Raw genomic sequence first — 24,396 nt, 5'->3', positions numbered from 1 at the left:
GGGGTGGGGGTGCCAGATCAGTCCCTCCTATCACGCCAAGTGGCTGACTCCTGTGTCCCAGGGCAGCTCGGGCTGGAGGCTCACTAAGCTCAAGGCTGATGAATGTGATGTTTGAAGGCTGCCTAAGAAATATCCTGACGGTGAGGGCTGAGCCTAAAGACCCAGCCTGGGATCTGGAAGGCGTCCATGCTATGGACACAGAATGGCATCTCTGGAAAACTCTCCTTAGATACCTACTCAGAAACGCCACAGGGGAATAGGAGGACTCAGTGGTATGACTGGAGAAATGGAGCAATGGGGGGAAGTCAATGCAGGAGGAGAGGGAAGGACGCAGGCCAAACACATCAACGCTGCTTAAGAAAGCCTTGGGAACCATTTTATAGTTACCTATGAGTATATATAATACACATATATGTGTGTGTACATGTACATACACAGACACATACACACATGCATAGACACACACAGACACACACATATGCATACACCTACACATATACCAAGACAGGCACACATATAGACACAGAGAAAGACACACAGATACATACACACACACACACACACAGACACACAGATACACACACACACACAAACACACAGATACATACACAGAGAGACACACAAATACACACACACACACATGCACATATACACACAGACACGCACACAAACACAGGCACACACACACACAGACACACACAGACTGGCCTGGTGGGCAGGCAACACGCACACAGTGCCACCTGGCTTCTCCCAGAGATGAAGAACCGATGGGGCCACGCTGTCCAGCACAGTCGCCAGTAGCTATCAATGCCTGCCGAGAACTTAAAAAGAGGCTGGTGCACTGAGGGGGGACTTGTCATCTGATCTCATTGTAATTGATTTCAACAGAAACAGACGGCTGGGAAGACAGCTCTCTGTGAGCATGGGGGCCCAAGTGACATCTCAGGACCCACACTACAAAAAAGCAAAATGTCCTGGTGATCCTGAGCCAGTCATGGTGATCCCAGCACTCAGGAGGCAGAGGTAGATGGGTCTCTGTCAATGTGAAGCCAGTGTAGTCTACAGAATGAGTTCAAGGTCAGTCAAGGCTACAAGGTGAGACTCTGTACAAAACAGCAACAACAGCCAGTGTGGTGACCCAGGCTCATAATCCCGGTGCTGGAGGTGCAGAGCAGCCGATCCTCTGGGCTTCCTGCCAGCCTCGCCTAGGCCAAATCCTGAGGACAGTCCCCGATAACAACTCACAAAAACCAAGGTGATGGCGCCCGAAGAACCAGAACCGAGCTTGTCTTCTAGCCTACTCATGTCCTCCACAGACCCCACAAACATGTGCGCCTGAGCCCACCCTCCCTACCACACATATACACTCCTCACTCACACCTTACACACACACATACCTCACACACACATCTTACACATCATACACACACCCCTTATACTCCTCACACATACCCCGCACACTTTAGACATCACACACACACCTTACACATTACACACACATTACAGATCATATACACACCTTACACATCACAAACACACACCCCTTACATACTCCTCACACACACTTCTCTTCCACACACACCTTGTACACCTTAGACACCACACACACACATTACACACACAATCTCACACATCTCACACACACACACACACCGAATACAGAGAAACGGCCACTCATGTCTAATGGTTGCACGATTGGCAGTGTGACTCAGGCTCCTTCCATGCTTCTCGATCCATTCTGGGCTCACAGCTCCCCCCGGCACTCACGTAGCATTTCTGATGATGAGCTGCTTCTTTGCGGTGGACTGGACGTTTTCAGGCTCAAACCGGATAAAGTACTGGGCTGTTAAATCTTTCAGCTCTCCTGGGTCTGGCTCATTTTTTCCACCAGAAATATGAATCAGATCCAATGCCACCAGCTGCCCTGTCCCTGACGGAGGAGAGTCGTGTGGCCCATCAAGTACCACCAAAGGCTGCCACAGGACCCATGCCACATCCCATGCAGATGACCTTACCCAGCGTCCCCGGAGCATGCAGAAAGGAAAGTGAGCGCCCATCCACCCTCAGGTCTGGAGACTTTGACTTAGAGAGCCTTGCATATGATTAATTAATGACTACTAAGTGGAACTGGACAGACAAATGAAGGGAGGAAAGAAGGGAGGGAGGAAGAAAGGGAAAGGAAAAACTATGTGCATCTGTACAACTCAGAAAAATGCCCTCTCCAACCTTTCAAAACCTTAGTGGTGTTAGCGTGAGCCATGCAGGTCACAGGCGACTCTCAGAGTTCAAAGTGGACTCCAAGAGAAAGAATGAAAGAGTTCACCTGTGGCCTGGCACTAGGGAACTAGAGGCTCAGGAGGTCGAGGCAGTGACCCCTCTCTCCCAGTTGGGGCGGGCACAGCATGCCCCTGCAGTGGTACTGTAGAAAGCAGCTCCTGGAGCCATGCCCCACCTACGACGACCACCTCCTTTATCTGACAGTTGTCACACACGATGATGAAGGTCTCTTCTGCCTGTCCTAGGCAAGTAGGGAGGAACAAGACCTGGGAGAGAGGAAGAGTGTGTGTGACAGAGACTGACAGAGAGCAAGCAGAAAAGGCATGGCAAGGACCAGGGCCTGCCTGTAACNCCCCCCCCCCCGCCGCCACAGGGGTCTGCCTGTAACCCACCCCTCCGGTGATCTGCCTGTAACCCCTGGAGGTCCACCTGTAACACACACACCCTGCCCCCGGCAGTCTGCCTGTAACCCTTGGAGGTCTGCCTGTAACCCTTAGAGGTCTGCCTGTAATCATCCGCGGTCTCCCTGTAACTCCCTGCTGGCCTTCTTCCACCAGTGAGGCCTCACCTGTGAAAGGTTCTATAGACTGTGCAAATAATGCCAGCAGCTGAGGAAACTGAAAGATGAGCTTATGGGAGACATCTCAAATTCAAACCGCAATGCCCTGCACTGACTTTTTAAATTAATGGAGCTAGTTAGTATGTATGTGGGATGGTGTGCCACGGAGTGTATTTGGAGGCCAGAGGATGTCCTGTGGGAGTCATAAGACAGTCATATGCATCACCCTGCAGAACACAAACACATGCCCCCGTCCAGAACCCACTGATGCTGTGACCTGGGTCGGAACAGTGTGGGCGTGAGTCACGAGAACACAGAGGGGGAGGTGAGAGTGGGATTTCTGAGGAAGCCACCAAGGGTAAGCAGAAGAGACAGGTCACATTACCTACCTCCAACAGTATGGCATACCCTGGGGCCAGCTCAAACACGGAAGGCATTACTCCAAAGGGAGGCTGCTCTACAAAGCCAGTAGTTGCAACAGCCTTAAAAAAAAAAGAAAAAGGCAGAGGGTTACACAATAGTGTGGAAGAAATTACAAAAATCCAGCGCTCACACTGGAGGCGTCTCCAAATGTCGGCTTTGCTGTCTACGGATTTTAAGGATTCTCCAAGAACTGGTGGCCCCTGCATCTGCCTCTGACCATGCCCCTCAGTCCCCATGAGTTTATTGGTTTCTGTGTCGCAAGGACACCTGCCATCTTGGTAGCAAAATTGTGGTTTTCTCAAGAAACCCTCCAGGGTAGAGGCACAAACTGGTGCTTACAAGACCCTACCGGGCAACAGACATGTCCGGGAAAGGAGGTCTCATATTTCTAGGCCAGAAGGTGTGGGGAAATCTACCAGTCACAATAGAAACGACAGTGTACATGTGACGTCATTGGTGCCAGGCTGGGGCTGCCTGGGCAGTGGGGAGCTGGGACAACAGGATTCCTTCTGCTCCCTCATCCCAGCCCATAGGGTCACAGCAGAGAGCCTGGGGATACTTAAGCTTATGTGCAGTCCCTCTCTTTGAAAGGTCGGCTCAAAACATACTGTGTGTAATATGTGTGCCTATGTTCGCATGTGTGTAGGTGCACATGTATGTGTGTGTGTGTGTGGAGGCTGGAGGACAGCTTCTAATATTGTCCTTCAACAACACTGTCTGCCTGTTTTTTGAGACAGGGTCCCTCAGTAGCCAGGAACACAGCACCTAGGAAGGCTGATGGGCCAGCTTGAGCCAGACATCTTATGGTCTCCACAGCCTCTGACTGAGATTCTACCACAGTGGCCTTTTTATGTCAGTTCTGAGGACTTAAGGGGTTCTCCCACTATACCGACTGAGCCATAGCCCCGTCCCCAAAATATCTTTAAGTACTGTGCTAATACGGAATTCGAGCAAAGCTGCCTGCCTGAGGTCTCACATAATGCTCGCATCTGCAATGATAACGCTGAGCATGCGCGGTCGTCTTGGAGACAGCACTGAAAAATACAAGAGGGCACGGCCGCAGCCAGGTTTGCACAGGAGCCATGACTGGAAGCATGCTACCCCCCAACCTCTACACTCTTGTCCTCAGGCCATGGCGTGTGCATCTGGAGACTGCGACATCCTACTTTTGTGGGTTTCTGGTCCCAGGTGTGGCTCAGTGGCCTCCCCCAAGCTCAGTTGCCTGGGTGGGTTCCGTTCCTTTCCTGGGTCGCGGTCCACGGCCACTCACCCGGAAACTCGGCGGCGGCCAGCTCTTTTGGGGCATGATACAGAATTTGCCGACGCTGAAGCCCACGTTTTTGCAGATGAATTTGGTTATCTTCACCCCTCCAATGAGGCAGTGGCCACAGTCCAACACTGGTGACACTGAGACCAGGGGAAGAGATTGCTCAGGGAGGGCACCGGAGGTGGTGGTGGGGGGGGGGCAAGTAAAGGGGCTTGCTGCCAAATCTGAAGACCCGAGTTCAATCCCCCCAGATGGACATAGTGGAAGAAGAGAAGCAACTCCTACACGGTGCCCTCTGACTGCCACATGTGCCACATGTGCACCGTGGCACAATACACACCTGTGTGTAATAAACCCATGAAATAAAAATTTAGTTTTAAAAAAGGGACAACATATCACTCCGAATGGACCCTGCTGCCATCGTTCTTTCTGAGGTCCAGAAGGAGCTCAGAGCAGATCACCACACTGAGCAGGAAGGATAAATGGGGCATGGCCTGACCAGAATCCCTTGGGCTCTGTCCAGGGTGCTGCCAGGTCACATGACAGTCGTAGCCAGGGAGACCCAACATGGTCTGGGTGTGTGTGGGGTGTGTGTGTGTGTGTGTGTGTGTGTGTGTGTTGTAGATCAAATAGGAGGAGGGGCTAGGTGCAGCTGCAGGAGCTCACACCCAGGAGGGACCAGCTGAGGTTGGCTTTCCTAAGGAAGTCTTCCTCCCTCCCCTAGCAACAGAGTCAATGTCTTCAGATATTTCCTCTGGGTGCCCAGAAACACCTTCCCCTACAGCCTCAGCCCCTGTGGACAGAAGAATGGAGGCCTGCTGCGGTAGAAGCTGCTGGAAGGTTCCTTTCAGGACCCTGAAGCCTCTGCCCAAGAGACACAAGATCTGGGCCACTTCCAGGGACTGCTAAGATGCTGCCCGCCCCTTAAGATGCTGACAGGAGCTCCCCAGGCCTAGCTGGACCCCACTGAAGGTGCAGCGCACACACTCACTCACAGGTCAGCACTGGCGGTGGTCTCCGGGCCTGCAGGGGGATTACCAGCGTGTGGGGAGACTGCGTCTCCACCAAAATGAAATCATCAAAATCGCCAAGACAGTCCGGGATGAACTGGACGATGTACTGGCAGGTCATCCCGGGAGCCACTATCCCGCCTTTTCCTGGGAACATCCCTGTTGACCAATGAGGATGAAGGACCGTCAGGGCTGGGGCTGATCCACCTGGGATTGTTACAGTGTATCTATTTCTGCCACATTGAATATTTGCTCTGGAGGGAAGAGAGAGCCCCCCATAAGGCTTGGGAACCTCTTACAAGCTATAAGATTTATGAGCCCCGCCCCGCCCCTGTGAGGTTAGATAAGCAGGGAGCCATCACTGAGGGAGACTCTCTCTCCCTCCCTCACAGATGCCTGTGAGGAGGAGCTCCTCATTTGTGAGCCCAGGAGAAACCTCAGCAAACTCACAGGTTCACCAAGTGCAACTTGGTTGGAATGGTTACTTAACTGTCCCTGGGGCCTTTCTGGGGTGATGGGATGCTGGCTCACATCTCCCCAGGAAAAGTCATGCAACAGACACGGACCACAGCTGGACCAAGGCCAGGCTGAGCTGCCTGGGGCATGGAGGCGGGGGGGGGGAGGGCACACATAAGTAACAACATCAAGGTCCAAGCAGGAGTGAGAAGGCTCATGAGGAATGGCTGTATGAATGGAGGCTATCTGGCCCTGTGCCATAGAGATTATCTTGTGGGCACAGCTTTGAGAATGGTGCATTTGAGCGGCAAAGGGTTTGGTTTTTTGGTTAGAAGGGTACTCGTCACCTACACTGGCCTCAGATTTGTGTCACACCTTCTCCCTTTGCCTTCCAAGTGCTGGGATTACAAGTGGGGGCCACCACACCTGACCAAGACCAGAGGCCTGGAGACGGGGCAGACAGTAAAGCTGGGAGGCTGGCTGAAAGGTTGCCATGGTGACGTGAGCAATGCAGAGTACCTGGTCAAGGGCAGGCACGGCGTGAAGGGTGGCAAGCTGGCAGAACCCATGCCCTGAGCAAGGTGAGGAGGGCAGGGATGCCGGCAAGACTCTGGAACCTCGATGGGAGGGAGGAGAGGGGCTGTGGACTGAGTGTGAGGGACCACGGGGACAGCCGAAGGAGGGAGGCCTAGGCCGAGCACATCATCATGAGGCAGGGTAGACTGCCCCTGTAGCAAACTTACCAAGTCCCAGAGCGAAGTACGGAGAGGACGGTGGGAGGACACGCAGGAATCGGCTGGTGGAGGTGGTGTTCTGCAGAGCAATCACCATCTGCACAATGGAAGGGGGCGTGGCAAATGAAGGGGCGTGCTTTCGGCCATCCAATGGTGCATGGCATGAGGTCAAGAGTTATTAACTGGCAGACTGGTTTGGTTGGTTGATTTCTCTTTCTGTGAGTGTGTGTGTGTGAGTGTGCATGTGAGTGTGTGTGAGCATGTATGAGTGCGTTTGTGAGTGTATGAGTGTGTCAGTGTGTTTGTGAGTGTGCAAGTTTGTGAGGGTGTGTGTATGAGTGTGTGTACTTGTTTGGACATCAGAGGACAGCTCATAAGAGTCAGTTCTCCCCTTCTGTAGCTTCTGTGATAGAACTCAGGCTGTCAGGCTTGTTGGCAAGAACCTTCATCCACTGAGCCACCTCACCACCCCAAATTCAAATGAGATGAGAAGGAAGAGGGTTCTGAAAGAAATAAGCTTGGTCGTATGCTGGATATTACTGAAGTGGGGTGATGGGCTCATGGGGACAATTCCATAGTAAAATTAAAATACAAAACTGTGCATGGTGACAAGCACCTGTATTCCTGGCACTTGGCAGGCCAAGGCCAAAGGACTGCCATGAGTGTCAGGCCAGCCTGGGCTGTGTAGTGAGTTATAGTCCAGCATGGGTTACGAAGATGGGCCCTGAGTGAAGAAGTTTTTTAAAGCTCTTCTCCCCCAGTTAAAAATAAAAAGTAAAATGAATACTGGAGTTGCTTTTTGGGGGTGTTTAAAAAGATAAGCTACAGTCATCCTGACCTTCAGTGCTCAATGGGATTGGAGTTAACTCAAGAAGCCAGCAGGAACCCAAATCTGTAGACTGTTAAGCACAGTATTTACACACAGCCTACTGAGCTGGTCTGTTTCAGATGTCAACCTCATACAACCTAAATTCCTCTGGGAAGAGTCTCAGTGAGGAGTTATTTAGACCAGGTTGGCCTGTAGGCATGTCTTTGGAGGATTGTCTCCATTGTTAGTTGATGAAGAAAGACCTAGCCTAGTGGGTGGCACTGTTCTCTAGGCAGGGGATCCTGAGCTGTACAGGATAGGAGAGAGCTAGAGGAAAGCAAGCAGGCAGGCTGGAGAGAAGGCTCAGTGGTTTAAGAGCACCGACTGCCTTTCCAAAGGTCCTGAGTTCAATTCCCAGCAACCACATGATGGCTCACAACCATCATGTAATGGGATCTGATGCCCTCTTCTGGTGTGCCTGAAGATAGCAACAGTGTACTCATATAACTAGAATAAATAAACCAGAAGGAAGAAAAGAAGCGAGCAAGCAGGCAGCCTGAGCACATCTGTTCCTCTCGGCTCATGACTGTGAACCTGGAGTGACCTGTTTCTTGGTTCCTACTTTGACTTCTCAGGGTATGGAATTATAAGCTGAGTAAAGCTTTCTCTATGTTCCTTTGGGCCCAAGTGTTTCTATCTGTGCAGCAGAAAAGGAGCTAGAGCCTCATGTAGAGCCTCTCATACACTTGAAACCATATGTGCACACTACTCATAACACACAGTAAATGCTACATTAATCGTTCTTACCCCGTGTTACTGAGGGGACAAGAAACGAGCTCCAAGTGACCAGTGTAGATGGGGCATAGTGGGCTTCACTACTCGAGACACAAGCAAGGCTCACTCAAGGTGAACCTGTGGGACATGAGCAAGGCTCACTCAAGGTGAGACGGTGGGACAAGGCAGCAGGGGTCACACATCACCTCATCCATGGGGTTCATCTCAGTGCTCAGCACAGAAGACGTTCAAGTTTGGCTTGAACTTAGAGTTTACACACGTGTGTACACACAAACACACATACATACTTTTTCAGCATTACTGTTGATTGACTCCATGTGATGTGAAATTTGCAGATGATGAGGCTGACCACACTGTTTACCAAGCATCTGCTCTGGGTCTCCTCAAACAGTTCAATCAGCGAAGGGGGAAACTACCCAGGGCCTGGGAGATCGTTCCATCAGTAAAGAGCTTGTGCAAACTCGAGGACCTGGCCTCAGGGTGATGGCTTCTGAGAAACAGCATCCAAGCCTGACCTCATGACTATGCACACGCCCATTCACACACATGCACACACCCATTCACACACATATACACACACACTTCCACACACATATACACATATGTGCACACACATGTTCACACACATGCACAAACACATTCACACACATACACACATTCAGACACACACATTCACATACATGCACACAGACATAGACACACATTCACCCCCACACATACACACATACACACACACACACACACACACATTCACACACAGGCACACAGACATTTACACACAGGCACACGGACATTCACACACATTCATGCACATGCATACACACACATATATGCACACATACATATACATACACTTTCACACGTATACATACATGCATGAGCAAGCAAGCACAGAGAGAGAGACAGACAGACAGAGAGATACAGAGAGACAGAGGGATACAGAGACAGATACGGAGAGACAGAGCACGCTGAGTAAGAAGCAGATTCTAGTTCCTTTCCTTCCCTGGTGCGGAGTTTTCTAGCTGTGTACTTAGCAGTAGTTCATCCAGTCTGCTAACCTGAAAATCTCTTCCTAGACGCCCAGAAGTAGCAGGGGCTCTTAACAAGGCTGACTCCATAAACTGGCCTCTCCCGGAGCCCGCTGCCCTCTGAATCTGGGCTGGACACTGGCCATACCCAGTGCTCAGCTGTAAGACAGGACTGTCTGGGCCGCGGTGTCAGGGCACACTCACACACTGCTGCCACAGCACCTCTGACACGTTAGGCTCCCCTTGAATTTTCCCTGCCTCAACTCCAGGGTCAACTGGTGCTTCGAAGATTTCTGGCTCCTTTTTTTCCCTTCTCACATACCCCACTCAGGTTGCCTCCACCGCCCAGTCCTGGCAGCACCACCGTGGCTAGTTTTATAAAACGCTGGGTATCACACGTGCTCGACAAGCGCTGAGACACATCTCTGGCCCTGTTACTTCCTTGCAGTGGGAAGCAGGACTTAAGAACTTAAATCTAGATAGTACATGTGCTACCCACTACCAGGGCGACATTACTTTCCTCTGTGTCTGTGGGTAAAGCTAGGGAGTAAAGTAGGGGTGCTTGCCAGTACATCTGTACTTATGCTGTGTGCGCACGCATCTTTCATGGTGCGTATGTGTGGGTGTCTGTGTGGGTGTACATGCAGGAGCGCTGAGTATTTCAAGGAGCGTGTGCTGCGTCTGTACTTACACGTGAAGGCCAGAGCTCAAGCTTAAGTACCGTTTCTTGGGAGCCTTTTGTTTTGTCAAGTGTGTAGATGGGTTATACGTGTATACATGTGTGTAGATGGAGTATACACGAGTGTGTGTATACCCGTGTGTGTGGAGGGATTTACATGTATACTCATGTGTGGATGGATTTACGTGTGCACCCCTGCATCTTTAGAGACCAGGAGTCAGCACCGGGCGTTTTTGCCTATGGTTCTCCATCTACCTTTTGGCACAGGATCTCGTGCTGAACCCAGCACTCACTGACGGGGCTAGGCTGTCTGGTCAGTGAGCCCCCAGGATCCTCCTGCCTCCACCTCCCAACGCTGGGATTACAGGTCTGCACCACCGTGCCTGGCTTTTCACACGGGTGCTGGAGATAGCAAATCGGGTTCTCAGGCTTGAACAGCCGACACTTTACCCACTGAACCCAGTCTACATGCTTATTAAGATCATAAGCCCATGCTTGTACCTCCACTACAACCCAGCGTCATCAAAGTCATTCTAGCCTTCCCTCTTTCTTTATTTACAAGGAATAGAAGCTATATAATGCAGCTATGAGGCGGGTTATTTTCATTCGTATACAAATATCAATGCATATATCGTCTTTATGACTTTAAAAATGTTATGTGTGTGTGCACGTGCGTGCATGTGCGTCAGAGGGTATATGCACGTGAGTGTGGGTGCCCGTGGAGGTCAGAGCTATTGGAATCATCTGGAGAGTTACAGGAAGTTAGGATCCAACTGAAGTAGAGTCTGGGATTCTATCTTAGGTCCTCCGCAAGAGCAGTAAGCACTGCTGAGCCATCTCTTTGGACTGGTTTGTTCTCATGTGGCTCAGTCTGGCTTCTAACTCCCACCCTCTCTCCAGCTCCCAAGCACCGGAGGACTGGAGTGCTCCTCTCACTCAGCTTAAGTCCCACGTGCTAGCTAGCGACACGTATGCCAGTGCTGCCTTTGCCTCCTTCCACAGACTCCAGAGGCGAAGTCGCATGGAAAGCCGCACTGAGCAGCTCCGGAAGCTGGGTGACCGGTGCGCGCATGCGCATTAGGCTTTCCCGGCTTTCTTGCGTGGTTCAGACATCCCACCATGTAAAGAAGCAAGGGCTCTACCTCGTAAACGGGTCCAATTTCGTAATCGGTGAAAAATCCAACTGATGGCTTCGCCAGGAACACGGGGGCGTCTGTACAGCTGTGGGAAGGGAGAAAGGCTGTGAGCTTCATCATCTGTCTGACGCAGTCGAAAGCAGTGACTCATTCAGACAGCGGGATGCGGTGGCACATTCCTATAGTCCCAGCTCTTGGGAGGTGGAGGCAGCGCCATCAGAAGTTCAAGGCCTGCCTTGGCTACTCTACCCCCTCTCTCGGAAAACTGAAAAGTAAAGACATAAACTCATTTACGCGGTCAAAGGTGTTCACAGCAGACTGTTTGTTGGATTTTCTGGTTGATGTTTACTAAGCAGGTTACAGAAAATTTTAGGGCTGAAAAGATGGCTCAGTGGCTAAGAACACTTACTGCTCTTCTGACGGCCCAAGCTTGGTTCCCTGTACCCACGACATCAGGTAGCTCAACCACCTATAGCCCCAGCTCCAGGGACAGGGATCAGATGGACTCCTTGTATTCCCCACACCCCCACATAATTAAAAAAAAAATTAACCTCAAAGGCTGGAGTCTGTTGAAGGGAAGGGCTGAGTGAGAGGAGCACTCCAGTCCTCCCGCACTTGGCAGCTGGAGAGAGGGTGGAGAAATGGCTCAGCCATCAGTGGCTGGGCTCAGAACCAAAAATAGAAATTAACCATAAAATAATAATTTTAAAGCACGATCCATGTTTTGTGAAGACAAGTATATTGGGCTACTTCTAGAATCTTCAATATGCATAAGGAGATTCTAGGAGCTTAAATAACAACATGTTTTGGGGGATTTTTAATACAGTTTTCCTTTATTTCTTTTAAATTTGTGTGGCTGCACCTCGCCTGAGTGGGAGGGGTAAGGTGTGGGGTACACACGGGTGTGCCTGCATTCAGCTAGGGGAGGCCGGGGGTGGGGTGGGGTGGGGATGGTGTTCCCTTATTCTTTGCCTTGTTCTGTGGAGACAGGGTCTCCACATGAAGATTGCTGCTTCAGTAAAGCCAGCTGCTCAGTGAGCTCTTGGGATCCCCCTGTCTCCACTCACTCCCAAACACCGGAGTTACAGGCGCAGGCCCAGATTTTGATGTGCGTGACTGGGATTTAAACTCAGGTCCCCATATTTGCGCAGCAGCCACTCATGCCTACCGAGCCATTCTCTGGGCCCCAGCTATCAGTCTTTGAACTTTTTTATTCATTAGTGTGATTATATCTCATACTTGGAGACACATCGAACTCATAGATGAAAGGAAGCGAGTGTGATTTGTTTCAAATTCGCTGGGGTGAAGAAGTGAGTGGAGGGTTGGAGGAAGAGAGATTTTCCTTGAGTCAAATCCATGTGGGGATGGGGGTCCCATGAGACTATGCCATGTCTGTGGTGTTATAATTGACCTATAATGGCCATATAATAAACTACACGTTAAACACTTACAATTTTTCTTTATAAAAGATACATTAATAGTGTTAACGGTACGAAAGCAACTCATTCCTTTAAGACAATTACTGAAATGTGGCCAAAGACACATTTGTCTCTCTTTTTTTCCTCAAAGATTTATTTATTATGTATACAGCATTCTGCTTGCATGTATCCTGCAGGCCAGAAAAGGGCACAAGCTCTCATTACAGATGGTTGTGAGCCACCATGTGGTTGCTGGGAATTGAACTCAGGACCTCTGGAAGAGCAGACAGTGCTCTTAACCGCTGAGTCATCTCTCCAGCCCTCACATTTGTCTCTTAAAGAACAGAAGAATCACAGTTTGTCTCTGTTGTGCACTGCTCTGGTGCTGTGTGTAGTTTGATGCTAACTCCGCTTCCCCAAGAGGGGCTACCTCGGACAAGGAGTGAATCACGTATTCAGGTGACTTCACGTGAACCTTCTCCCCATTTTAACTTGTAAAATAAAGGCTAGGGCCAGTGACTAGTCAGTGAAAGGGAAAGGTGGGGCTGAAAGTTTTAGAGAGAGAGAGAGAGAGAGAGAGAGAGAGAGAGAGAGGGAGAGAGAAAGGAGGGGAAAGAAGGAGAGGAAGTAGAGAGAAGTTGGAAGGAAGATGGAGCACGTGGCCTAGAGAAACTGCAAGTTACAAGGGATTTCATAGACGGAGAATAGAGTAGCTAGGCTCGCAGCTTATCTTCATATTAATTGAGTTGTATTTTCCCTGCATGGGCTTATTGGCATTGGAGATTTACCGAAACATGCCTTAAGTACACATAACTAAGAAGATGTTTAATATTGTTATTACCCAAGACATGTGAATCCCTTACACAGTGGTCTACTATCACTGTCGGGTTGGCTGGATTGAGCATCGCCTAGGATCCTGGTGAAGCACAACGGTAGGTGTCTGTGAATGTTCCTGGGGACCTCCTTAGACCAGATCCAGAGCCTTCCCCCGGCTCACGCCAAAGCTCAGGTTTCCTCGGACTCCGAGGGAAGAACTCACCTCCACTCTGGCTCTGCATTCAGGGATGCTCTTCTCTCTGGCTTGCTTGAAGGGATGATGAGAGACTTGCCTCCGTGTGGAGTGTTAGGCGGGAAAAACCGAGGGTTTTTCAGGAAGTGATTCCTGTTCTCCATCCTGGCGAGCAGCCGTCTGTCCAGGGCTCTCTGCGGCACCTGCAGGTGCTCCATCCACCTCTTATTCTTTGGCATGCATGGCTTCTTGGAAGCACAGGAAAGCACAGTTAGTAACAGGCAAGAGGACATTGGGGCTTGTTGCCCTCTTGGTCAACTGCACGAACCACAGACGGCAGGGCAGGTTGTCCGGGTTCCTTTCCTCTCACCGCCTCCCTGCACCCAGTGCCCCAACATAGCTCAGTTCTAACCTTGACAGAATCTTTGGTCCTCTCTTTGGCCTTCGAGATGGAGCCCAAGCTGTCCACAGTGTACTCAAAGTCGCCACACACTGCGAGCTGCCTGCAGTGCTCCTCAGCCTCCCTGTCCAGCTCTGACTTGCGCAGGAAACGCTGCTCACAGCTAAACGTCAGCTTTGAACATCCAAGGGTGGATTTGTCTGTGGCACCGAGGAAACACACGTTAGTTAGGGCATGTTTCTAATGTGAGCAAGGAAAGCCACCAGAGCCACAGTCAGGTCACATGCTCCTCAAAGCCTTCAGGCTCGTAACACCAGATATTGCTGTTCAATGCATGAGTTATTCCTAGGACTTATTCCATGTGTTTGAGACATAGGGCTAGGGCTGGAGAGATGGCTCAGTGGTTAAGAGCATTGACTGCTCTTCCAGAGGTCCTGAGTTCAATTCCCAGCAACCACATGGTGACTCATAACCATCTGTAATGGGATCTAATGTGCTCTTCTGATGTGTCTAAAGACAGCTACAGTATACTCATATAAATAAAATAAATAAATCTGAAAAAAAAGGACACTCTTATAAAGAGAGACAGACAGACAGACAGACAGACAGACATAGGGCTAGTGGTTAAAATAGCTCTGTTTTCCAGCATGGCTAATTGACAAAAACAAGCAAATCATTGCTAAGCACCTACCCCAAGTGTGAGCAATGTTTAAAAATAATTTAATTTTTATTTTATGTGCATTGGTGTTGAAGGTGTCACATCCTCTAGAATTGAACTTAGACAGTCATGAGCTGCCTTCTGGGTTCTGGGAATTTAACCATGCACATTTCTTCCTACATGTGTGAAGGTCAGAGGGCAACTTTCGGAAGTTAGGCCTGGAGACCGAACTCAGGTCACCTTGGTGACAGGTGCCTTTACCATCTGGGCCATCTCTCTACCCCCTAATGTGAGCAACATTAAAACACAAACAAATGAACAAACAAACAAACTTATGTGAGGACCCAGCATTTGCTTTTTTTTCTCCACATCTCTAAGACCACGCTCCCTGGGCTAGATGGGGACTTCTGATACTAGCAAAAGGGTAAAGAGCTGCCCCAGCCCAAGTCTTACCATAATTCCCAGGAAGCGCTCAGGGAGGGAGCAGAGTCTGTATTTCCCAGCCAGGCACTAACAAAGTACTGAAGTGGCTGTGGCAGAGCCTCTCAGCACAGCTGACTCTGCAATTTCCTTCACTCTCAGGTCCCTACCCCACAACAGGGACAGCTGCAAAGCTCCAAAGAGGTCATGGCAGGGCCCCAGTCCCTGGGACTGCTGGGAGTTTGTCTTTGCTGCCAGGCATGGTTAAAACTGATGCATGCATACAGGCTTCACAGTGATCCTTCGCCCATCCAGCAATGCTTACAAACTCTATGTAGGCCTGCACTCAAGCTTTCCATCCCTTTGCTCTTAGGGTTTGCCTTCCTGGTTACAGGAAATGGGCCCAGCATCACAGCTCTGTCCCCCACCCCCACTTAGTTTTCCCCTCCCTCCCTCTTTGTCCCTCTAGCCCATTCTTCTCAATGTTTGAAAAAGCTTCTCTTCTCCTCGGGCTTCAGGAACTTGACTGGTTGTTGATCTGAGTCTCCTGCCCTTCCTTTGCTGGATCATTTAACAACATCTAAACTTTTTTTTTTTTTTTTTTGACTGCTGGGCAGCCAACCGGTTACATCAAATTCCACGTGGTGGAGATAGAATATTTGTCTTGAAGGAACTGAACTAAGGAAGGTGACAACTATCTAAAGGGACAGGAGAGTAACTAAGTTACAGCAGGAGTGGGTGAGCTGGGCTGCAAGTGGGGGAGGGTACGCCCCCACCCCTACCCCCCTACCCCCGGAGCTCCACCAGAGTGAGGATAGATACCTTTGGGCGCTGGGCAAAATGGCACAGGATCAGTGTAGTAGTCCTCTGTAGAGATTAAGTGATGTTTTCGCATTAACTTGCTGTCTAGACACCACCTGAAGGCTGTCTTCACTGTGGAAGAGAAGGGGACAGAGGCAATTAAGGCAGACCCAGGGACCCAGGCCTCCAGCTCCAAGTCTACACTTCCCAGGTGAATTCTTAGAGTCCTGTGGTGAAGGCTTAAGAAACCAATGATTTCTCAGCCACTCAGTCGAAGCCGACAAGTGGGCCAAGCTGTGCGTGGCCTTATTGGGGTAAAGTGGTACCATATGTGGAGTCCGTGGTGGCATGAGATCAAGTGTGGTAGATGCAACGCAAGCCCCAGTTCTTCCCCCCTCTGTGTACATCTGTCCCTCCCAATGTCACTAGCAACAGTGTAACTGCTAGTCCTGGGTGTTTCCAGGTTCCAGGCATCTTATTAAAAGAATTGGAAAGCAAAGACAAACAGCAAAGCTGCAAGGAGCTCTATTCAGAGAGACATGGGGACGGGACGCCGCACACTGTAAGGTCTCCCTGATTTAGAGCACCCAAGGGCCTTGCCTATTGTTTAGGGCTTCTTTTGTGGAGTCCAGGAGGAGGAGTTGGTGGCCAGGGGGTGACCTGTGAGTGGGTCTCGGTTTCCGTTGATAGATGTGGATTATACACACCTTCCTTTCTTGTCCATGTCCTTTCCCATGATGCATCTGATTTTAAACATCTGTGTGCCTAACTATGCTTATGAATGAGATGATCCATAGGAAATTTTCTGTAAAATTTCACTTAGAGGACAGTTTACCTTAACCATACACGGACCTGAAATTGGCTCAGGCTCCCTCTAGTTTTTGGACACGTTCCAAGACATATATGGCAGCAGGGAATTATTGTTGGGGGTGGGGTGGTGGTGTTCATTGCATTGTTTGGAGTGGGGTGTACATGTAGCTTGATACAGGTGTGTGGGGGTATCTCAGGTTGTTCACTGTTAGGAAGGCAGCCTGTGTTTTGTCTCAGGCCAGGCAAGAGTTCTGAGTTGTTGTTAGGCAGTCCCTATGCCTTTTGCGGCAATACAGTGTCACTCTTTGCCTTTCACTTTGGCCAAATCATGGTGGCAAGGGTTTGAGATGTGCTGGTATGGTGAACTCTGGACATCAGCAGAGAAGAACTTCCTTGTCTCTTCATCTCAGACACCAGCATAAAAGCCACGTGGAGAATAGCTGAGCCTGATCTATAGCAAGCAATAACCATAGTTTCACCCAACTCATATCGACCTAATGACACACCAAAGAAAGCCACTTATACTGTTGAGTGGAAGTTGATGTTTGCAATTGATGACCCAAAAAAATGATAGTAAACACACACATACATTATAATATATAATATGTAATATATAATATGTAACACGCAACACATGATATATTTTATAATATATCATATTATGTTGTATAACATACAATACAATTAATATATAATATATACAGTTTATAACACTATTGTCTAGAAACACCAACTAGAAATGGGTACCTTTGGCAAATGACATAATGGAGGTGTGATCTTATTCTGGCAGACGTGAGGAAGGTGGTTTTGTTAAAACAGACTTTCGCTGCATTTTAATTACATGTGTTTGTTTGTTTAGTGCGTGTCTGTGGGGGGCCTGTAGGTGCCACGGTGCATGTGTGGAGATCAGAGGACAACTTGCAGGAGTCATTTGGCCTCCTATCAGCGGGTCCTAAGGTTTGAACTCTGTCAGCCAGGCTTGGCAGCAAGCATTACACACTGAGCCATCTGCTCCCTTTGGACTCTGCAGTAATTAAAAACTGGCACACAAACTGAGAAGGCCTGAGAGTTTCCATGTCCCTCTGCCCCTGTGCGTGTGTAACTTTATCTGTTACTGTCGTCCTCCCAAGAGCAGCACGCGTGTTGCTAACAGTGAGCCTCCACTGACATGCCCCCATCACGCAAAGCCCACGTTTTAAGAGAGAATGCACCCTTCGGGTTACAGTCTGTGTTTACACAAATCTATAATGCTACGTATGGGGGGAGCCTTCTTGTGCTGTGTTAGAAGTTCCTCTAGGGACCAGGATGTAGTTCAGTTGGTAGAGTAGCTGCCTGGCATGCTAAAGCCCTGGGGTGGATTCCCAGCATCCAGCGATAAAGGTGACACAGTGAGCAATATTATCTGCCCTCATGGGTGCTGACAAGGATCAGGAGATTTGGCCTAAAGTTAACAATCAGAGCTTGAAGCGGAAACTGCTCTGGGCATGGCAAACGGAGGGCGTTGAGTACAAAGTATCCAGGGCTGGAGAAGGAAAGGCCAGGGAGCCTCCATGAACAATGGCAGTTGGCATCCCTGAAGCAGGAGTTTCTAAGTACGTCATCTGAAGGCTGCTCCAAAAGAGCCTGGCTGGAGAGATGGCAGGGCTAAGGGAGCTTGCTGTTCCTGCACATGTCTGGTGGCTCACAAACTGCCACCCTCTTCTGGCCTCTGTGGGTACTACATTCATGTGCATAGACCCATGTAGATACACATGTATAAATAACTAAAATTCAATCGGTCAATCAGTGGACAAAAATCCTGATAGCCAGTAAATAACCCACAAGCTACTTCTTGGGCCTCATGGTCTCTTCTTCCAGAACTCCCTGGGGTCCTTTCCTGATGGATCCTGGAACAACAGAAGGTGCAATTTTGGAAGTGATGGCCCCGACCCCTCCTTTGGCAAGGAAGACTTGGGTGAGGAACAAAAACCATGCCGAAAGGATACCATCCAGCCTAGTTTCAGGAGGTTTAATGATGACCACGTGTCGGGAGGAAGGAAGGATGGACAGTCCTCCTTTCAAATCTTCTTCTCCGTCCTCCCAGGGTGCAGGGGTCATGGTGGTTATTTGGCCTTTGTTTTTCAAGCTGGCGTATAAACTAATGGGCTCCTTTATAATATTTTACACACATATCACTGCACATCTTCAAGGCAGCTTTAAAAAAGATTTTTAAGAGAGTGTGTATACATGTGTGTATATGTGTATGTATGTGTATGCAGCTGTGTGTTTGTATGTATACATGTATGTACATGTGTGTACATGTATGCACATGTGCATGTGTGTTCACATATGTGTGTATGTGTATGCATGTGAGTGCATGCCTTGATGGGGTAGGCAGGGAGAGCAATGCTGACAAAGGCCAGAGGCATCAGAGCCTCTGGAGGTAGAGTTATCCGTGATTACGAACTTGGAATTGAACTCAGGTCCTCTGCAAAAGTGGGCCATGCTCTTCCCACTGAGCCTTCTCTCTAGCCCTCACCAAGTCAGTTTCTCTAGCACATCTTGGAAGAGTCTCTTTCCATACCCGACCTGGACCTGTAAAAGCCTTGCCCTCATGATGGTCTTCCTCCTTCTGGGATGGACAGACAGACAGACACACTTCACACCTACCTGGGGGCAGTTTGACAGGGGTCTCCACGATCTGTAGTCTGCTCTGTTTGGTGGTGTGTTCTGTTTCTGCAATATCCCGTGCACGGGCCTGCATGATATGTCTCTCCAACATGGTGGCTTCATCCAGACGCTGTTTATAGACGGCTCGCGCCTGCGGACGGGCATTCAAATGCATGGAAATCTGACAAGATCCTACATTTTGTCTCCACCCTGTGCCTCTCCACATCGGGGCTTTCAGCCAAGCACAGCTAGCTACACAACTATCAAAACCCTCTGGTCCAACCCACCAGACTAAACTCTGAGGTCACGGGAAGGGACTGGCAGTCCCACAAGTGTGCTCAGTAAGAGCCAAGCTCAGTCCTCTCCCTCTCGGTTACACAGTCAAGAGAGCTGCTGCCCACACTGGGAAATGCAAACCCATTTGGGTACAACAGTTCATGGCTCTTCACTGAAGTAACTCCCTTGATCCTCCAAGTCATACAAACGCCATGTAACGGAGGCAGGGTTCAAGCCCCAGTACAGGGTTGTGAGCTTAATCATCAGACCGTGCAGTGTTTCTGTAGACAGAACTGGGAAAGACCAACAGCCAGTGAGGCTGTGTGGTGCTCTGAGCAAGAGAGCCCGGTGCTTTCAACAATTTCTGTGGGTAGAGAAGCCCCGTTTCACAACAATTGTGGAGATCCATAACCATCAAAAGACTGAAAACCAGGTGCCACTGAGTCCTGAGACATCAGTGGGAGTCCTGCATTCCTCCCTCTGAGGCTCGGGGAACGTTAGGTGGGGGAAAAGCCCGAGGAAAAGTGGAGTAAGGTGGGCCGGTGTTTTCTGGAAACAATTTGCTTACTGCAAGCTTGATCTCATTCTGCCATGATTCTGCCCAAGACAGGGTCTGCCAATATCCTGCCACCAAGGAGAAGGGCTTAACAGTTTGTGTGTGGGGGGGTGGGAAGCACAGCTTACCAGCAAGCATTTTTACCTGCTGAGCCGTCTTACCAACTCCTATATTTTCTTTTTCACAGTTTTGTTTGTTTTGCCTTGGTGGAGGTTGAGGGTTTTGTCTGACCCTTGCCAGGCAAGCACTCAACACTGAGGTGTACCCCACTCCCGAAGTATTTATGGCTACTGAATCCTCACTGCCTAGCATTGAGCATGGCACACAGTAGGCATGTGTTAGAAAGGAATGAATGAAGCTAGGTCATGTCGTTTAAAGAGAGAGTAAAGGACAGAAAGGCGTGACAAAGAATAAGGAAAGATCCGAGGGGCAGATACAGGGGAGAGTTGGGAAGGGAGTCTTCGACCGCAGGTCACAAAGTGGCAGGATCATCAGTCTTGACCCCAGTGCAAAAGAGGAAACCACGCTGCTGACCCAGAAATGTGGGCAAAAATGCCTAACCATGACTGGATCTGTCTGCACCAGTTGTTTCGTTTATATTTGCAACATATAATGTGCTTGTGCGCAGAGAAAGGCGCTGGAGATGTCATTTATATGCGTATGTATCAAGTTTGGATAGGGTTCTTCACTTTGGCGCGGCTGCATCCGGACCGTAAACCGGGATGCACCCACTATACCTGCTGCAGCTGGTCAAGGAACTCCTCGTGGCGCGCATCCTCACTGCCGCGGGCCTTGATCAAACTGTCGCTCAAGTCATCTCCGATCACCTGGGCGGTGTACAAGTTTCGGAAGACTCGGGCAAGCAGATGTGAGATTTCCTGCGTGCGCAGCGAGGCGGGGCGCAGACGCAGCGTCTGCGGCTCCGGGAGTGGAGGGAGCGCGTGGAACCCGGCGCGGAGGGACCGCGTAGGGAAGCCGAAATGGCATTCATCCATTAAGACGGTCGAGGAATGCAAGGACTTCCTTATGGACCAGCTGAGACTGGCGGACTCGAGCTGGTGTGGGACAGACAAAAACTGGGTCTCCAAGGACGACATAACGGCCGAGGAAGCTGTGCATTGCTGCTCTTCCTTGCTCTCGGAGTCCATGGCAACAGAGACGCTGCAGACTCCCGGTCCCACTTCTGCTTCCGGCTCCGCCTCTTCCGTCTAGCTTTTCCTTTAGAAGAGCGTCATCACTGTCGTCATCTAAAAGTTTGCATTCCTAACGTCCAGCTAGGTAATCTAGCTTAGCTCAGACTCACCATTCCCCCCCCCCCCCCCGCCTCCTCCTTAGCCTCCTGAGGGCTGCACATAGGCGAACGTCGCTGTGAGAGCTAGCGTCTCTTCTATACTTTCTTTGTAAAACTTTATTTTTATTTTGTGTGTCTCTCTGTGTGTATATATGTGCCGTTGCCCGTGGAGGCCAGAAGAGGGGGTCGATCTCCCGGAGCTGCTAGGCAATTGTAAGCCACCTGACATGGGTTCTGGGAACTAAACCGCTGGTCCCCTGGTTCTTTTTTTTTTTTTTTAAAGATTTATTTATTGATTATATGTAAGTACACTGTAGCTGTCTTCAGACACACCAGAAGAGGGAGTCAGATCTCGTTACGGATGGTTGTGAGCCACCATGTGGTTGCTGGGATTTGATCTCTGGACCTTTGGAAGAGCAGTCGGGTGCTCTTACCCACTGAGCCATCTCCCCTGGTTCTTAATGGCTGAACCATCTCTTCAACCCCAGCATCACCCTTTTCAGAGACGGGCTTATTATGAAGTTTGATGGAGAAAAAGATTCACTGTTATGCGGTCTGACTGCATACAAAGCAGTGTTTCTTACTACCTAAGTGCCACCATCCCTATTTTAATTTGCTCAGACTGTTCTTCACATATATTGTTTGGTTGGTTTTGTTTTAAACAATCCCTTGTTTTTTGCTTTTACTTTGACACAGCGTCTCACTCTGAAGCTCTCAGGCTGGGTTGGAGGTCACTTTTGAGACCTGGGCTGTGACTCTCCAGGAATCCTCCAGCCCTTCACTGGGAGCATTAAGTACCAAGCAATCAGCAAGTACAGACGGCCACTGTTGGTGAGCCATTCTACTGCCCTCCTTTGTACTGTGCACTTGTTGTTCTGGTTCCTTTCCTCTAGAGAACCCAGCCAATAGAGGGTGTGAGGCTGAGCCGCACACCTTAATCCCAGCGCTCACTGGGCAGAGGCTAGCAGAGTGTGAGGCCAGCCTGCTCTACAAAGCAAGTTCCATGCCAGCCAGGATTATTTAGTGAGACCCTTTCTCAAAAGCAAAATAAAATAAAATAAAATAAAATAAAAAAGGGGGGCTGGAGAGATGGCCCAGTGGTTATAAGCACTGAGGTCCTGAGTTCAATTCCCAGCAACTACATGGTGACTCACAACCATCTGTAATGGGATCTGATGCCATCTTCTGGTGTGTCTGAAGACAGTGACAGTGTACTCACATACATACAATAAATATTTTTAAAAATAAAAAGATTAATTTTTCTTTTATGTGTATGGGTGTTTTGCCTATATGTATGTATGTGCACCATGCTGTCAGCTCTGTACCTTCAGATACCCTTGCCTAAGTAACACAGATGCCAAAATAGTCACTTTCTACTTAGGTGTGAGTTTGCTCGCCTTACAGCCCTGAACCCACTTCCTGAGTCGAGTCCCAGGATGTTCACCACAGACCTGAGCCATTTCCGTGGCTCTTGGCTGGCCCCCTCATCTGTTCTTTGAGGGAACATTACTGTCCAGAGAGTAGGAGAAGCAGAGAGCTTTGTTAAGGTGTGCACCCGGAAGGAGCAGGCTCTGGCTGCCTCTCTGCTGCATTCTTTCCTGCAGGGAAGGAGTTCACCCACCCAGGTGAAAAGCCCACGGCCGGCTCTAGGTACCTAAGACCCTGGGAGCATTCTCCAAATATCCTGAGTTTCCAGGACCATGGCAGGCCTCCTCTCTAACTGCCTGCTCCTAGTGCTAACTGGAATGTGCAGTAAGGGGAGCTTGAGAGAGGAACGAACATGGGCAGAAAGGCCATCTGTATGGTTTTACACACACACACATCCGGTTCCCAGTGTTCCCAGGGAGGGGCTTTCTGTGGGGAGAGTAGCAGAGTAGTAGCCGAGTGGGCGTGACCTTCGTATAAGGGACCGTCTCCCCAGACTGAGGGATCCTGTCACTAGCAGCTGCTCCACTGTGGAAGATGCCCGGCAGGGCATCGGGATAATTGACTCTTGTTGCTCTTCTGTGCTTCTCCACTCTACCCAGGTGTCCTCACAGAAAGTCTCAGGGAGGCTGAGCCTGTCACGGAGATGTTCCTCACCGCTCTTCTCTGTGTGTCCCATCTTACTGTTCGCTCAGCTGACCTGTTCAAGCCAAAGTCTCTCACAACGTCAGCCCTTCTGGTGGCATAGGCCACTCCAGCTGTCCTCGTGTAGGTGGCTCTACAACTCCCTCCCTGCCTGTCACCCCTACTTCTCTTGCTTTCCACTGTCCTCTCTTCACCCGTTCTCTGTCCAACTGTCCATCCGTCCATCTGTCCGTCTGTCCAGTCACCTTCCCAGGGGACTCTGTGAGCATGAAGAGAAGTCCTGATGAGCCTCTCTGTTCATGGCATAGTCTCTTCTGCAGCCTGTGATTGTGTTTATTTATCTGTCTCTTGTTTTCACACACACTTCTTTCACTTTTTTTTTTTTTTTTACTTTCATACGTGAAGTAATCATGAGTCACAAAAACAAAATCTGAAACAGTGCACAAAGGAAACAGACAATATGCCATAGGCTTGTCACCCCAGCTCCTTAGGAACCGGAGGCAGGAGTATTGCAATTCAATGTCTGATCAGGCTACAGAGAGAGTTCAAGATCAGCCTGGGCAGCTCAGCAAGATCTGGTCTCAAATGACAACTGAAGGGATTGTCCGAGGTGTGGGGCAGTGAGGGAGCGCTTGCCTGACAGTCAAGGCGCCCCAGGTTCAATCCCCAGGACTGACAATAAACTGCTATTTAATAAAAGTGTTCTCAGCTCTTTTCTCCCCCAGATAATTAGATTACCATATTGATATTACTTTTTTCTGCTTATACAAACATTGATATCTATAAAATATGTTTTTGTTACTTAAAAACACAATGCCATACTATTTGTTATGGCCTTTTCTTCAATTACTCTATCTCAAATTACA

The 24,396-nt window shown here is 49.6% G+C and overlaps 1 protein-coding gene and 1 long non-coding RNA gene across 6 annotated transcripts in view; one reads left to right on the top strand and one right to left on the bottom strand.

Moving 5' to 3' along the window:
* Window positions 1-21,360, bottom strand: part of Dlec1 (DLEC1 cilia and flagella associated protein) — a 43,441-nt gene extending 22,081 nt beyond the window's left edge. For 3 of the 5 annotated variants that reach the window (XM_021173109.2, XM_029482037.1, XM_029482038.1), the window contains exons 1-12: window positions 20,907-21,360; window positions 19,338-19,488; window positions 15,900-16,010; window positions 14,012-14,199; window positions 13,630-13,844; window positions 11,179-11,257; window positions 6,736-6,823; window positions 5,522-5,695; window positions 4,530-4,666; window positions 3,226-3,318; window positions 2,453-2,543; window positions 1,768-1,930 (exon numbers count right to left, since the gene is read on the bottom strand). In XM_021173109.2, coding sequence (XP_021028768.1) covers window positions 1,768-1,930; window positions 2,453-2,543; window positions 3,226-3,318; window positions 4,530-4,666; window positions 5,522-5,695; window positions 6,736-6,823; window positions 11,179-11,257; window positions 13,630-13,844; window positions 14,012-14,199; window positions 15,900-16,010; window positions 19,338-19,488; window positions 20,907-21,317 — 1,901 coding nt within the window. In that variant the 5' untranslated portion in view covers window positions 21,318-21,360. Of the gene's footprint in view, window positions 1-1,767; window positions 1,931-2,452; window positions 2,544-3,225; window positions 3,319-4,529; window positions 4,667-5,521; window positions 5,696-6,735; window positions 6,824-11,178; window positions 11,258-13,629; window positions 13,848-14,011; window positions 14,200-15,899; window positions 16,011-19,337; window positions 19,489-20,906 lie in introns of all 5 variants that reach the window. The other 2 variants (XM_021173107.2, XM_021173108.2) reach the window with 1 other exon arrangement.
* A 282-nt stretch (window positions 21,361-21,642) lies between these two features.
* Window positions 21,643-23,739, top strand: LOC110301014. The gene is made up of 3 exons (XR_002378658.1): window positions 21,643-21,673; window positions 22,157-22,291; window positions 23,488-23,739. It is a non-coding gene; the product is annotated as an uncharacterized LOC110301014 (long non-coding RNA).
* Window positions 23,740-24,396: the final 657 nt, after the last annotated feature.

This window comes from Mus caroli, chromosome 9 (genome assembly GCF_900094665.2).
Source record: "Mus caroli chromosome 9, CAROLI_EIJ_v1.1, whole genome shotgun sequence".
Classification (NCBI taxonomy): Eukaryota; Metazoa; Chordata; class Mammalia; order Rodentia; family Muridae; genus Mus; species Mus caroli.
Note: the sequence above shows the minus strand (reverse complement) of the source record. Positions and strands in the feature narration are given on the sequence as shown.